Source organism: Schistocerca serialis, chromosome 7, assembly GCF_023864345.2.
Source record: "Schistocerca serialis cubense isolate TAMUIC-IGC-003099 chromosome 7, iqSchSeri2.2, whole genome shotgun sequence".
NCBI lineage: Eukaryota > Metazoa > Arthropoda > Insecta > Orthoptera > Acrididae > Schistocerca > Schistocerca serialis.
In genome coordinates, this window is record NC_064644.1 from 388,747,446 (window position 1) to 388,763,504 (window position 16,059).

Below are 16,059 nucleotides of genomic sequence, written 5' to 3' on the forward strand. Positions count from 1 at the left end.
GTGGAGGAGATGGTGTTACGGTATGGGGGAGGGGGGGGGGGGGGGTCGGGGCTGCATTTGAACACATTTTACAGCGTTGTGTGCTGCGTGTGGTAGATGACCAGCTCGCAGACGATGATTGATTGTACTAGCATGACAGTGCATCTTTTTACAAAGCAGCATCTGTGATACAATGGATTGTGGACAATAACATTCCTGAAATGGACAAGCCTATACAGAGTCCCGACCTGAACCCAACTGAACGCCTCTGGATGAGTAGAACGACGTCTTGCTTTCAGAACTCGGCGTCCAACCTCACCACCTGCTCTGGTTTCGGTTGATGAAGAACGGGATGCTGTTCCTCCAAAAAATGGTTCAAATGGCTCTGAGCTCTATGGGACTTAACATCTGAGGTTATCAGTCCCCTAGAACTTAGAACTACTTAAACCTAACTAACCTAAGAACATCACCCACATCCATGCCCGAGGCAGGATTCGAACCTGCGACCGTAGCAATCGCGCGGTTCCGGACTGCAGCGCCTACAACCGCTCGACCATCGCGGCCGGTTGCTGTTCCTCCACGGACATTCAGACACTTCATTGAAAGTGTCCCTAGTACAGTAAAAACAGTAATAAAGGTGAAGGGTGGACACATTTCATATTAATTGGTGTCCAGATATTTTTAATCAGATAGTGTACAAGAAATGTTCGGTATGCAAGGGAACTTTGTAGGTAAAGCATAAGTCGAGAGTTAGGTACGATGTTCTCGTGTAATTACATGAAGGCAGAAGCTGGCTTACCTGCACTATGCGATCGCCCATGCCAACAAGACTGCGAACCAAGCGCGTCGACAGATGCACGTCGAGGCGGGGCCAGTCGTCCCTGGGCCCACTCAGAATAGGTTCGCTGTCCGTAGCTGCCATTGTCACAGGTATCTAGGTGTCTGGTTTCTCTGTAACAACACATACATGCCCAACTAATGCATTAGCAGTACCGAATATGGACAACCATCATCCGTACAGTGACAGGACAACGAAAATTTGTGCCAGACCCGGATTTCCCGCTTATCGAGAGCGGTCGCTTTAACATTTGGCTAGGCGAGCACGGCTCACAGCTGGATCCAAACTTCTGTACAGGGTGGTCCATTGATCGTGACCGGGCCAAATATCTCACGAAATAAGCGTCAAACGAAAAAACTACAAAGAACGAAACTTGTCTAGCTTGAAGGGGGAAACTAGATGGCGCTATGGTTGGCCCGCCAGATGGCGCTGCCATAGGTCAAACGGATATCAACCGTTTTTTTTTTTTTTTAATAGGAACCTCCATTTTTTATTACAGATTCGTGTAGTACGTAAAGAAATATGAATGTTTTAGTTGGACCACTTTTTTCGCTTTGTGATAGACAGCGCTGTAATAGTCACAAATATATGGCTCACAATTTTAGACGAACAGTTGGTAACAGGTAAGTTTTTTAAATTAAAATACAAAACGCAGGTACGTTTGAACATTTTATTTCGGTTGTTCCAATGTGATACATGTACCTTTGTGAACTTATCATTTCTCAGAACGCATGCTGTTACAGCGTGATTACCTGTAAATACAACATTAATGCAATAAATGCTCAAAACGATGTCCGTCAATCTCAATGCATTTGGCAATACGTGTAACGACATTCCTCCCAACAGCGAGTAGTTCACCTTCCGTGATGTTCGCACATGCATTGACAATGAGCCTGACGCATGTTGTCAGGCGTTGTCGGTGGATCACGATAGCAAATATCCTTCAACTTTCCCCACAGAAAGAAATTCGGGGACGTCAGATCCGGTGAACGTGCGGGCCATGGTATGATGCTTCGACGACCAATCCACCTGTCATGAAATATGCTATTCAATATCACTTCAACCGCACGCGAGCTATGTGACGGACATCCATCGTGTTTGAAGTACATCTCCATTCTGTCACGCAGAGAAACATCTTGTAGTAACATCGGTAGAACATTACGTAGGAAATCAGCATACAGTGCATCATTTAGATTGCCATCGATAAAATGGGGGGCCAATTATCCTTCCTCCCATAATGCCGCACCATACATTAACCCGCCAAGGTCGCTGATGTTCCACTTGTCGCAGCCATCGTGGATTTTCCGTTGCCCAATAGCGCATATTATCCCGGTTTACGTTACCGATGTTGGTGAATGACGCTTTGTCGCTAAATAGAAATCTGTCATCGTCCCGTAATTTCTCTTTTGCCCGTTGGTAGAACTGTACACGACGTTCAAAGTCGTCGCCATGCAATTTCCTGGTGCATAGAAATATGGTACGGGTGCAATCGATATTGATGTAGCATTCTCAACACCGACGTTTTTGAGATTCCAGATTCTCGCGCAATTTGTCTTGCTACCGATGTGCGGATTAGCCGCGACAGCAGCTAAAACAGCTACTTGGGCATCATCATTTGTTGCAGGTCGTGGTTGAAGTTTCACATGTGGCTGAACACTTCCTGTTTCCTTAAATAACGTAAGTATCCAGCGAACGGTCCGGACACTTGGATGATGTCGTCCAGGATACCGAGCAGCATATATAGCACACGCCCGATGGGCATTTTGATCACAATAGCCATACATCAACACGATATCGACCTTTTCCGCAATTGGTAAACTGTCTATTTCAACACGGGTAATGTATCACGAAGCAAATACCGTCCGCACCGGCGGAATGTTGTGACTATTACAGCGTCATCTGTCACAAAGCGAAAAAAGTGGTCCAACTAAAACATTCATATTTCTTTACCTACTACACGAATATGTAATAAAAATGGGGCTTCCTATAAAAAAAACGCATTTGATATTCGTTTGACCTCTAGCGGGCCAACCGTAGCGCCATCTGGTTTCCCCCTTCAAGCTTGACGAGTTTCGTTCTTTGTAGTTTTTTCGTTTGATGCTTATTTCGTGAGCTATTTGGCCCGGTCACTATCAACGGACCACCCTGTATATTGTCAATCTTGTGTCTACTACCTTCACTACGTGATCAAAAGAATCCGGACACCTGGCTGAAAATGACTCACAAGTTCGTAGAGCCCTCCACCGGTAATGCTGGAATTCAGTATGGTGATGAGCCACCCTTAGCCTTGAAGACAGCTCTCGCAGGCATACGTTCAATCAGGTGCTGGAAGAGTTCTTCAGGCATGGCAGCCCATTCTTCACGGAGTGCTGCACTGAGGAGAGGTGTCGAGGGTATCGATGTCGGTCGGTGAGGCCTGGCACGAAGTCGGCGTTCCAAAACATCCCAAAGGTGGTCTATAGGATTCAAGTCAGGACTCTGTGCAGGCCAGTCCATTACAGGGATGTTATTGTCGTGTAACCAATTCGCCACATGCCGTGCATTATGAACAGGTGCTCGACCGTGTTGAAGGATGCAATCGCCAACCCCGAATTGCTCTTCGACAGTGGGAAGCAAGAAGGTGCTTAAAACATCAATGTAGGCCTGTGCTGTGATAGTGCCACGCAAAACAAGGGCTGCACGCCCCCTCCACGAAAAACACGACCACATCATAACACCACCGCCTCCGAATTTTACTGTTTGCGCTACACACGCCAGTAGATGACGTTCAGCGGGCATTTGCCATACCCCCACCCTGCCGTCGGATCACCACATTGTGTACCGTGATTCGTTACTCCACACAACGTTTTTCCACTGTTCAGTCGTCCAATGTTTACGCTTCTCACACCAAGCGAGGCGTCGTTTGGTATTTACCGGCGTGATGTGTGGCTTATGAGCAGCCGCTCGACCATGAAACCCAAGTTTTCTCACCTCCCTGTTGCTCACATCTATTACTTTCCGCTCTTTGGGGGAAGTGCGAGGGGGAGTTTGTAGTCTTTCGGCTTTTACTCCCCTGTGAACTTGTGTGTGTGATTTTTCTATAGTTTTTTGGTGTCTGTGACTTGTGATGTTTGTTGTGAGTGAGTCTGGTACTTGCCTGAGGTAGGCGAAAAGATTAGTGTTATATGGGATGGAACTGGATTAGGGATTGGGTATTGGGATTTTCTCTTCGACTTAATCGTCGAAGATCGTCATAGGGCGCTTATGCTTATCGCGGGACATGTCATACCGACCTATGGAGTGGATGAGTGCATTTCCGGATCTGGAAGAACCTTCATAGAAGGCCCTCGCCAGATCCTGGAAACGCTCTCTCAGGAATGGGATTTCGGCTGCGGCGTGCAGGTCGTCTGTGGGGAATCCAAGAGGTAGATGCAGTGCCCTTCTGAGGGCGCGGTTCTGCAGCCTCTGGAGTTTGTCCAGGTGCTGCTTTGCCGCGTATCCCCAGACAGGGCACGCATACTCCATTACCGGCCGGATCAGGGCCTGGTATACATTTACTGCTACTGGGCAAGGAAGGGAGCTGGTTGAGTTCAGGATAGGGTATAGGATGGACATTCTGGCGCAGACCTTCTTGTGGACCTCGTCTATGTGGGGTTTCCACGTAAGACGAGAGTCCAAGGTTACACCAAGGTACTTGGCGTTCTCACCTCCCGCCTAACTGTCATAGTACTCGCAGTGGATCCTGATACAGTTTGGAATTCCTGTGTGATGGTCTGGATAGATGTCTTCCTGTTACACATCACGACCCTCTTCAACTGTCGGCGGTCTCTGTCAGTCAACAGACGAAGTCGGCCTGTACGCTTTTGTGGCGTACGTGTCCCTTCTCGTTTCCACTTCACTATCACATCGTAAATAGTGGACCTAGGAATGTTTAGGAGTGTGTACAGACGTATGACAAGTGACACCAAATCACCTGACCACTTCGAAGTCAGGGAGTTCCGCGGAGCGCCCCATTCTGCTCTCTCACGATGTCTAATGACTACTGAGGTCGCTGATGTGGAATACCTGACAGTAGGTGGCAGCATAATGCTCCTAATATGAAAATCGTATGTTTTTGGGGGTGTCCGGATACTTTTGATCACACAATGTACACTCATACATCCATTCTGTATATTCCCGCACAGGATAGACTCAAGTAAAAATCACTCGCCCAGTGTCGGTGGATAAAGACGATATAGCAGTTCTTATGCAATTTCTAATTATGATGTAAAGTTCCTTCGTACATGCCTGTATGTCCGAAGGAAATTTGCATTGTAATTCGGACTAACACAGGCACTGATATATCGTACATACATGTACACTCCTCAGAGTGCCTTTCAGGGAGAGGAGCGAGTGACAAAAGCTGTGCATTTGGAAGGATGTCAGCAGTTCATATCCATTGAAGAATGTAGATCACCGCGTTTCTGTCGCGATCATAATGCAGGGGGTACTTATGTAAAGAGGCGGACGCTTACGGCATCGTTTGTTTCATAGAGCTTCCAGTGCTTTGCCGTTAGAGCGAAGCCACGTTACCGTGCTGTTACACAACGATGCCCCGTCGCTGCAGCTAAGAGCTTGATACGTTCATACTGCAGTTTCACTGGTATGGCCCGCTTCTAGCAGTGCTGCTACCCGTCCTCTCCTGACGCGGATATTAAGCTCGTTTGTATATGGAGCAGCGACCATTGCAAACCATCCCGATCCTTCAACTGTGATTAGCTGCTTCAAGGTTACTCTGAGCCTTTGTTTAGAGGTCCGCTCCTTTTATATGCAGTTTCTCGCGCATCCTACACCATCCACATTCATACCCTGCAAACCAATCTCTAGTGCATAACAGAGGGTACTTCCCATTGTGCCACTCATTATTATTTGCCATTCCATACGCGTATAGAACGAAAAAAAGTGACTACTTAAATGCCTCAGCACAAGTTGTAATTATTCTTAGCAATCCCTGCAGGCGTGATACATAGCAGGCAGTAGCACATTTCTAGATTCGTCAGATTCCTTAATGTTGTTCTTGAAACTTTGTAAGGGGTTTCACAGCATGGTTAGCATTTGTGTTCAAGAGTCTGCCAATTCACGCGTCTCAGCATTTCCATGAAGCTCACACAAAACATAAATCAGTGAATATTCAATTTACCCTTATTTGTACACTCTAAGTATCAGCTAACAATATCATGTCAGCATCAGTCTATTTGGTGCGGACCCCACACGCTTCAACAACATTCTAGAATGTGTTGCACAAATATCTAGCAAGCAGTCTCATTTGTTAAAATATCTGCACGATAATCTCGCTGTGGCAGACATAGTACATGAAGTACAAATGGATGTATCAGGACAAACCTACCTGTGACAGACATAGCACATGAATTAATTGGAGATTAAAACTGACGAACTATTATTTCATAGTGAATAGTTCTAGTAATCACTCATCCACAGACACTGCATTAATAAAGCTGCAGGCTGAATTATCTTATGATTAACTATGGGGGGCATTCAATAAATAATGAAACACTCTTTTTGTCAGACTATTTCCGGAGAAAAATGCCGAGTTTGCCGTAGAATATTCCTGCTTCAGCCACTACAGTTTCATGAAGTTCCGATAGCTGGCGGCGCTACGCGTAGCTTTCTAACGGCTTCTGTAATGGAGGTGCGTAACAAGCATTGAGTTTCTTTGGCGGAAAACCAGAGTATAGCAGATATTTATGGGTAATTGCAGAATGCCTAGGGATACATTGCAGTGAACAAAAGCACGGCGAGTCGCTGGGCAAGGCGTCTGCCATCATCGCAATAAGGTCGCGCAAACCTGTCGAATTTCCCGCGTACCGGCCGGTCGCTCACAGCTGAGACTTCTGCGATATTGCAACTTACGGACACACACATTTAAGGTGATCGACGGGTCACAATCAGACACGTCGCTGCTCAACTGGACGTCTGCTGGTAGAGCTGACACACTCGTCCACCAGTTGGGGTACTCAAAGATGAGTGCTCGCTGCGTTGCTCGCCGCCTAGCAGAAGACCATCTGTGCGGAACTGCTTGGGTGTTACGAAGCAGATCCTGACAATTTTTTCTCGAACATCGTCAAAGGTGATGAAACGTGAATTCATCACTCCGAACCGGAAACTAAACAGCAATCTAAGGAGCGGCGCCACTCCAATTCACCTCCAGAGAAAAGGTTCAAAGCCTCACCCTCAGCCAGCAAAGACATGGCGGTGTTATTCTGGGACTCTGAACAGGTTATTCTGATTGATGTCCCATTTATGTGAAACAAACAACTCAACGTGTTGTGCTACCCTCAGAAAACTGAAGAAACGACTTCAGCGTGTTCGTCTCTACCAAAATGCAAACGAACTTCTCCTTCTCCATTACAACGCAAAACCTCAAGTCTGCGCACTCGACATGAGCTTACAAAACATTTTCCTTCTCATCCATCCTACAGCCTGGTCCTCACACCTTCCGACTTCCGTGTGTTTGGCCCAACGAAGGATGCAGGGAGCGGTGCGGGGATGATGGGGAGGTTGTCGATTCACCAATACGTTGGCTCCGATGTCGATCATTGGAGTGGTACCACGTGGGCATATAGGCCCTTCCAATAAGGTAACGTGAGCCCATCGCAAAGAAAGGAGTTTATGTTGAAAAGTAGGGTTTTGTAAGGAAAAGAATGGAGGAAAATATGGTGTATTGTAATCCTGAATATAAACAGCCTGCTTTCAGATGAAAATATGTTGGATTAGTTATTGAACGCCCCTCGTAATTCTGGCTCAATAATATTTAAAATAAAACGGTATATTTAGTGATACATTCGTAACTGTCGGAGCAAGTGCACTAGACAATTGTTGACCTGTTGATAGCGCAGATGCACCCATACCAGCTCTTCTTTCGGCATGACTATAACCTAACTTTTAGCCTTAACGAATCAGTATTACTGTCGTCAGACTGTGCAGAGAACATCATTTCCGTTTGACACCAGTGCAAGCAATGTACTAAACAATGATGTGAACGGCTTCTGGCAAATGGCTCCCAGTGAGAAGCAATATGCCAGCATCGAGCAGCAAGATGCTAGCAGCGAGCAGCGAAGTTCAGCATGTGGTCTGGCGTTAGAAACTTGCTTATTAATAATAGTGATGCAGTAACTGTTGGTTGGTAATATTTACAAACAAAATGCAACCGAACGCTAGATTGCGTACTTACGGCTATCCTGTCTAGCCGTTTTTTAGTACGACTTTAAAAGAGAGAGAGATTATTAATTGATCACCGATGCGTCAGTTCTCGATTGTGTTCGGGAGACGTACGGATTGATTACGCGAACAATTGACCTTTTGACCCGGATTGCCTTCACGCAATCACAATCTTCGATGAAAGTACCTAAGGGACCTATTTGAATATAAAAATGGGAATGAAAGCAAATTAGTGGAATTTCGTAAGAGAAAGATTAACAGATCGGAAGTTAAACACATTAGTGGTCTCCAAAATGCAATCGAGACACCGCGATAAAGAGCGAACCTGTAACAAAGCTCATATACAATTTGAACATTATTTTTGGTTAGTGAAAGAAAAGTTTAAGAAGAAAATTATTGCATCGTAAAATATTAATATATTTTGAAAAAATTGGCTTTAAACTTCTAGACATTGACAAATACACAATAAATGCATGACTTACATCTGATATTTCTTTTGTAAATGGTGCAGTCGAATAATCGCTGCTCTGTCAGTCCGTTCCTTCTTAAAATTAAATGTCCTTGCATGTGCATAAGTACATTGTATCCTCACCCGAGATACCGAAATATTTGTTCGTCGTTTCACATAGTTTTTACACAAAATAAAAATACAGCTTGTAGCAATGCTATGTAGTACGTCTCAACATGTCGGCGACCAAAAGTACAAGGGATAATGAAGTCTCTAGAATATTTCTTAACAACAGATAGATTGTTCTTTCTTCTATTTCGCAGCTTCTTGCTATCAAGCGCTGCGGCAATAATTTTAAATGTCTGCGCCGAGCGGGTCATGGTGTTTATTTAGAGTATTTAAACGCTGGACGCGCGTTTTGATAGAGGCGCACATTAAACAAAAATATTTCATCTCTTTACTCTCGTGCTGTGATGCTTAGCATCTTTACGAACTACAGCTCGTTGGCTGTCCTTTTCTTTAATGACAAATATCTCACATGCAAATTAGCTGAAATCCAACAATATTACAGAGGGCATGGTGGCGAAAGGAATCTGACACGAGCAGATTACAGGAAAGGTGCACTAGATGCATAATGTGGTATTTTAAGTTTCTGAATCACGTCGCAGACAAACGGTTAAAAAACTTTGATTGATGTTTCGTAGAACCGAGTGGTAGGGGCTAAATACCAGGCATCCGTTATTTCTCTAACTCTACAGACTTACAGTGTTGCATGTTTTGTTGGGTTAAGCTGGCAAAGCAAATTGAGGACCTGGGCAGGGGGGCAGAACTGTTCTTTTCAGAGTTTCCATGCTATCCTTGAAGTGCAGTTGTGTGTGACAAAAGCTGTAAAGTTTTCGTACAGTTGGTTTCTGTGTATTGTTTCATAATGTCGCAGGAATTGATGCCTAGCAACATCTTGCGTGAGATACGCAATCCCACTCCACTGAGTACAGTGTGCCCCCTGCAGTAAACATGCACCGTCAACATACTCAGCTTTGTCATTGCCACAAGGTGTCATTCCAAGCGCCGATTAAATACGGAACAGATAACACTTGCGGCACTGAGCACGTTCCTGGCGTGCGTCAGTTATAAAAAAGTGATCATTTTCAGTTACCTAACGTTTGATCGTATCTGTGTACAGTGCCCTGCAAGCAACATATCCGCTATGCCAGTTCAGTCGGCCGACCATAGACACTTAGTGATACCTGTACAAAGCACGAGTGGGTCACTGATTTCCTTATAAAGATGTAGTGTAAACTTGCAGTTGGGCTAGTTCCGTTTGATGACAGAGACTGCACTCAGCTTTCCATAAATCCGTTCGTGAGGAAATATTTCGTCAAAGAAGATGTGCAGTGATTGACGGTATACTGATTGTGCGTTGATTGGTTCTGATATTACATCACATACCGACACAAGGCAAGAAATGATTTTATGCTGTTTGATGTCACAAATTAATGAACATTCAGTACAACTTCAGTGTTTCTTCTATTCCACTATAATTACCAGTCCATCTCTTCACTAGCGCCAGACACCGGACCAATCAAATGCCAGTTCTTTGATCTATTTGGGGCTTATTCAGTAGTATGACGATACGACATTCAGTAAATGTAATACATCATGATAAGTATTGTGCGTGAGAGATTTTTAGCTCTAGGTCAAACAACATTCCTCCCACTGACTTTAGTAACCCAGAATGCTTAGCACTGATGACTAATGGCTTGTTAGATATGTGATCGCTTGATACCTGGTGAGATTCTGGATCAACCATTTCTTTCACATCAGCTGGCTCCTACTTCTCGTGTTGTGTGAAGCAAGGCTCCCCCCCCCCCCTCCACCAGTAACATCTGACCACTTTTATGCAGGGTCTGTGAGTACCCCTTTCTCAGTTCCTTTGCATCTTGTCCCTCTGAGATAATTGCAGCGTGGAATGGTACAGCCCATTTCAAGTGGTTGTAATCTGTAGCAGGGAGCACAATGCCCGTGAATGCGGCACACTGTTTGGATTCATGGTTCAGCCCACGGTGTTAATCTGTATGTACAATTGAACCTTGTTTATGAGCGAAAAGTGGGACCGACGTCATCCGGACTATCAAAAATTCGAATAATGTGGAAATTCTGGAGGAAATTACAGACCCATTGGTCAAATTTCATGAACAATGCTTTATAATTGTTTCCAAGTAAACACAAAAATTGTACATTATCTTCATGTATTGTGACCAGATACTGAGAAACATGATTCTTGTACACTGAGAAAAACGCTAAGTTTGTTTTGATCCAGATTCGTATTTAGTTTACAGGCAGCACGATTACGCAGGCGTTGGACCAGTGTTAGTTCGGCAGAAGTTGCATTCACTTGGCATTCCCTATAAACCGCTACTTTGCTGCACCTGAATGTGTCTTCAGATTCTTATCACTATCGTTATTTTCTGAAGGCGAACAAATGACGATCATTTTGTCGCCAGAAATAATACCGCCCTTTACGTCATTAACACCCATGTCTGACCATTTTGCAATCTTCGTTTCAACGAACTCCTGCGGATCGACATTGCCGCTAGTTTGTTTATTCACTGTTCAAACTGAGTCTTTTAATCACAAATCGCTTGCCATAGTGAACCTAACTTCCTGCACTTTGATAGTGCCACATTCTATCTCCTTACCATTTCACACTCGTGACAAATGGTAGAAATACAGTACCGTACAACCACAGTCTACAGTCGTGTCACTAACTGCTGTGAAAACTGTTACCGTCTCCTGTGGGAACGATACGAGCGCCCGCAGTGGCGAGAAAGTCAGCCGTAAAATTACTGCTTGTTTTTAATTATATTTCTAGTTAATTTACCAAATAGCTATTAAATTTTTGCTTTCCAAGCATTACTTATCACCAAGAGACCCGAATGACAGTACAATAAATGTAACAATAGCCAAATCTCACTGATTCAGTGACATAAACAACAATTTATTACTGAAGAAATACTTTCGAATATGTGTATAATTGCAGATTACTCGGCTGAAAGCAAGAGAATATAAACACACATTTCACGCGCAAGGAGCCAATCTGTTGGTTCTTTTTGCATTTGATGAGGTCTAGGAGGGCCTTAAGGTGCTTATGGAGGCACCGTTAGTTCACGGGCGATTCCTTAGAAAACACTAAGAAAAGGGTTTCTTTTACTACCTTTTCGTACCAAGACCGAGCCGTGGATTCCAAGACGGCTACGCACAGCAAATGGTTGAGTTTTTTTACGATATATTCCTAACATCCTGATCCAAAACAGCCTTGAAAGCTTTTTTGTATCTTTGTTCGTTTCTCAGATACACAGGTTCAAAGTTACCCTACTTCTACACCTAAAATCGCACGTAAATTCAGGTATGAGGCGAAATAATAAACAACCGCAGAAAATTGCTCAAATTTTTACGGTATATTCTCTAGGCGTTTATCTAAAAGTTCCATCTTCCCCGTTTCTTAGTATTAACTAGTTCATGGGCGGTTTCTTAGAGAACCCACAAAAAGCGTTTTTTTTCAGTTTCTCGCACCAAAGCCGAGCTGCGGATTCCAAGACGGCTATCCGCAGCAAATCACTGAAATGCTTACTATATTTTACTTAGATTACGATCTAGAACGATTTTTTTCAGATAAAGAAGATTAAATTTACTCTATCTACAAGCGTAAAACGCGCATGTAAAATCCGGTGTGGGACAAAACTGTAGTTTATGAAGTGACGTACTACGGACAAATATGTTGCAAAGTGTCTCCATTATCATAAGAAAGGTTCTGGGAACCCCAAGTAGTTATACTGAAGCACATGCAAAATATTTGTGCACGTAAAATCCGGTCTGAGCTGTAAAATCAGTTTCACATTTTTTCAGTTTCATATAGGTAAACTATGAAAATTTTACTGACCCATAAAGTTCTTTTCATATGAGTAATTCGTCCTTCTGTGGCAGGGAAAACAAGGGAACCAGCGGAAAAATGATCCTATGGGAGCACAATAAGGCGACATGCTCCTTTTTGAAGGACTGATTGAAAAGTGGGTTATCAGCTGCCTCATTCTATCTTCCTCAGAATTTTTCTCGAAAACTTTGGCATGCGAAGATATTCGCGCCACCTTTTGTGCTGAGAGAGAAGGAGACAGTGGGAGAGGGAAAGAGACGGAAAAGGAATAAATACTGGAACTAGTAGACAATGGTGGCAGTACAGTAAAAGCGAAGGAGGCGATGGCGGAGTAAGAGAAAGGGGGTGACATAGTGGCAGTAGAACATAGCTGACAGTGAAAGAACAGTGCTAGGAAAAGAGTGGTAGAAGACTGTGTCAGTGAGAGAGGAATAAACAGTCGGCGAAAGTGGACATGGGCGAGAGTCAGTGGTCTACATCTACATCTACATCCATACTCCGCAACCCACCTGACGGTGGTACCTTGAGTACCTCTATCGGTTCTCCCTTCTATTCCAGTCTGGTATTGTTCGTGGAAAGAAAGATTGTCGGTACGCCTCGTGTGGGCTCTAATCTCTCTGATTTTATCCTCATGGTCTCTTCGCGAGATATACATAGGAGGGAGCAATATACAACTTGACCATTCGGTGAAGGTATGTTCTCGAAACTTCAACAACAGCCCGAACCGAGCTACTGAGCGTGTCTCTTGCAGAGTCTTCCACTGGAGTTTATCTATCATCTCCGTAACGCTTTCGCGATTATTAAATGATCCTGTAACGAAGCGCGCTGCTCTCCGTTGTATCTTCTCTATCTCTTCTATCAACCCTATCTGGTACGGATCCCACACCAGTGAGCAGTATTCAAGCAGTGGGTGAACAAGTGTACTTTAGCCTACTTCCTTTGTTTTTTGACTGCATTTCCTTAGGATTCTTCCAATGAATCTGTCTGGCATCTGCTTTACCGACGATTAATTTTATATGGTCACTCCATTTTAAATAACTCCTAATGCCTACTCCCAGATAATTTGTGGGATTAACTGCTTCCAGTTTCTGACCTGTAGCTAAATGATAAAGGATCTTTCTTTCTGTGTATTCGCAACACATTACACTTGTTTACATTGAGATTCAATTGCCATCCCCTGCATCTTGCGTCAATTCGCTGCAGATTCTCCTGAATTTCAGTACAATTTTCCATTATTACAACCTCTCGATATACTACAGCATCATCCGCAAAAAGCCTCAGTGAACTTCCGGTGTTATCCACAAGGAGACTGAGTCTATGACAGTGACAAAGCGGAAGAGAGAAATAGCGACAGTGAGAAGAGAGAGCAGCAGTGGGAATGAATGAATGAGGTAGTAGCAGTAACAGAGAGCAAGAGGGAGAGAGTGACAGTGAGAGGAGACGTAGTAGGACAGAACGAAGGCGACTGGGACTGCCAGACATGGAGCAACGACAGAGATACACAAACGGATAATATGAGTTGGGCTCAATGCGTGGATGGGAATGGGCACGTGGGAGTGGATGGGTATGAGCAATGAAATAGTGGGTGTGAGGGAGTTACGGTTAGGGGAGCTTGGGGAGTGAGAGGTAGCTGCAAGTTAAAAAGGTCACGGATATGTTGACATGCCAAAATTTTTGGGAAAATTTTTGAAGGTTTGAGAGAGGTAGAACTAGGCAGCTGATACCTCACTTTTCTGTCAATTGCCTTTTAAACAGGACCATATTCGCCTTTTTTGTCCTCCGATAGGACCTTTTTATCGGCTGGTGTATTGATCTTGTTACCTGTTGTTATTGTCATAAGCACGTTCCATGACAAGCAAGTTTTATGATTTGCACATTCTTACACCTCATTCGACTTTCAAATAACACGAACACTTTTGTAAACGTGATTACTTTTGCTTCAAAAGCGAATATTTTGAAGATCCTTGCTGTTTGTGCCTCAGATGTAGCAACAGTTATGGAACTGAGTTCTTCTGTGTTAGAAGAAAGTTTTATTACTCTTGGCGTCTGCTTTCACGTCAGGTTGATTTTACCTTCACTTACAATTGTGGTGCTTTATTTGGGACATTGGATAATGTAGGTACTGCATTACACACCAGTTAGCAACGTTCCGTATTCACTGGAAGTGAGCGATGAAAACATCACGTTACTGAGTAGATATACGACGTTTTTTTCTGGAAAGGGTCAGGTGTTTTGCTGCTTACCAGCCATTTTTTGTTCTTAAAAGGAAACGACATACCTCATTAAATATCGGTACGTCACAAGAGAATCGCAGATAAACTTATGTAATGTACAATTTATAATATTTCTGGCTTTACAGCCATCATATTCAGCTCCAATAAGTTGTTCTTAGATCGGTTGAGAAGACAGTAGTGGGAGGATGACGTAATGTGGTGTGAGATACTGGTGACAGATGGTTCATTCAGTGCGGGTATCGTGAGAAAGACCGCTGAAGTTGTAGTCCTCCTCCAAATGGTTCAAATGGTTGTGAGCACTATGGGACTTAACTTCAGCCGTCATCAGTCCCCTAGAACTTAGAACTACTTAAACCTTCCTAACCGAAGGACATCACACACATCCATGCCCGAGGCAGGATTCGAACCTGCGGCCGTAGCGGTCGCGCGGTTCCAGACTGTAGCGCCTAGAACCGCTCGGCCACACCTGCCGGCTGTCCTCCTCCGCGATTGGCTGCTGATTTCGGAAGTAGCGGGCCAAAACCGTAAACTTCTGTTATTAATATTAAAAAAAAAAACTGAACAGTGAATTTACTTGCATTTCATATAAAAGTATTTCTCAGTGACAGGCGATCATTTCATTATTTCAAAACTATTAATTACCAGCAAAATAATAAACAATTGCTAAACGAAAGGCAGACGAAACATTTCAGAGACCTTCGGATCGCTCCTGACCTGGATGGCGGGCGAAGTGGTCCGGCTGTAAGATCAGAGCTAGTTCGGCAGTCTCAGAGGACAGACATGTTGTCTGCCTTGGTCAGTATCGGTTAATGACTTAATTTGCAATCTATTTATTTGGACAAGTAACCGAGAACAGTTTGATAGCAATAACGCTAATACGCAGTGTAAAGAATGGCTTGATGAAAGCACATGATGATGCAAATGTTTCATCTTATTGAACGGACACCAGTGTGCAATAGTAGCTGAACAGCTGTGTAACTTATTATGACAAACAGTTGGTCAATTTAAAGAACGGCAGTGCGCCAAAGGTGAAAATCAACGTAAAACCTTCATTAAATATTTTGTTGAATCGGGGAAAGCAATGCACCAGTAGCAGTGGTATAGCTATAGACTTCTGATGAGAATTATTTTGTTAAATTTAATTGATAAGAATGTGCCATTAACAGCTTAGCAGCAGTATAAAAGTGTGTGATTGAAACCTGGCTAGGACATAGTGGACTTCTATAGAGTTGTCTAGCAGAAATGTTACAGTAGACTTTAAGTTAACAAAAGATTACCAGCAAAATAAAGGTGAAGAATGATTCTACTTTCAAAATCTTTACTATTAAAAGAATAATTTCATTAATATAGAAAATGTAACTATAGATTAATGATTCTGGGATATAGGGCTATAAACGAAATTTATTGACGATAACAGTTTTTCTAATCACAA

General features: G+C 43.6%; 1 protein-coding gene across 2 annotated transcripts in view; it reads right to left on the reverse strand.

Moving 5' to 3' along the window:
* LOC126412505 (probable 4-coumarate--CoA ligase 1) overlaps positions 1 to 16,059 on the reverse strand; it is a 165,268-nt gene that overhangs the window by 102,817 nt on the left and 46,392 nt on the right. For both annotated transcript variants that reach the window (XM_050082132.1, XM_050082133.1), the window contains exon 2: positions 779 to 930. In XM_050082132.1, coding sequence (XP_049938089.1) covers positions 779 to 901 — 123 coding nt within the window. In that variant the 5' untranslated portion in view covers positions 902 to 930. The remainder of the gene's footprint in view (positions 1 to 778; positions 931 to 16,059) is intronic.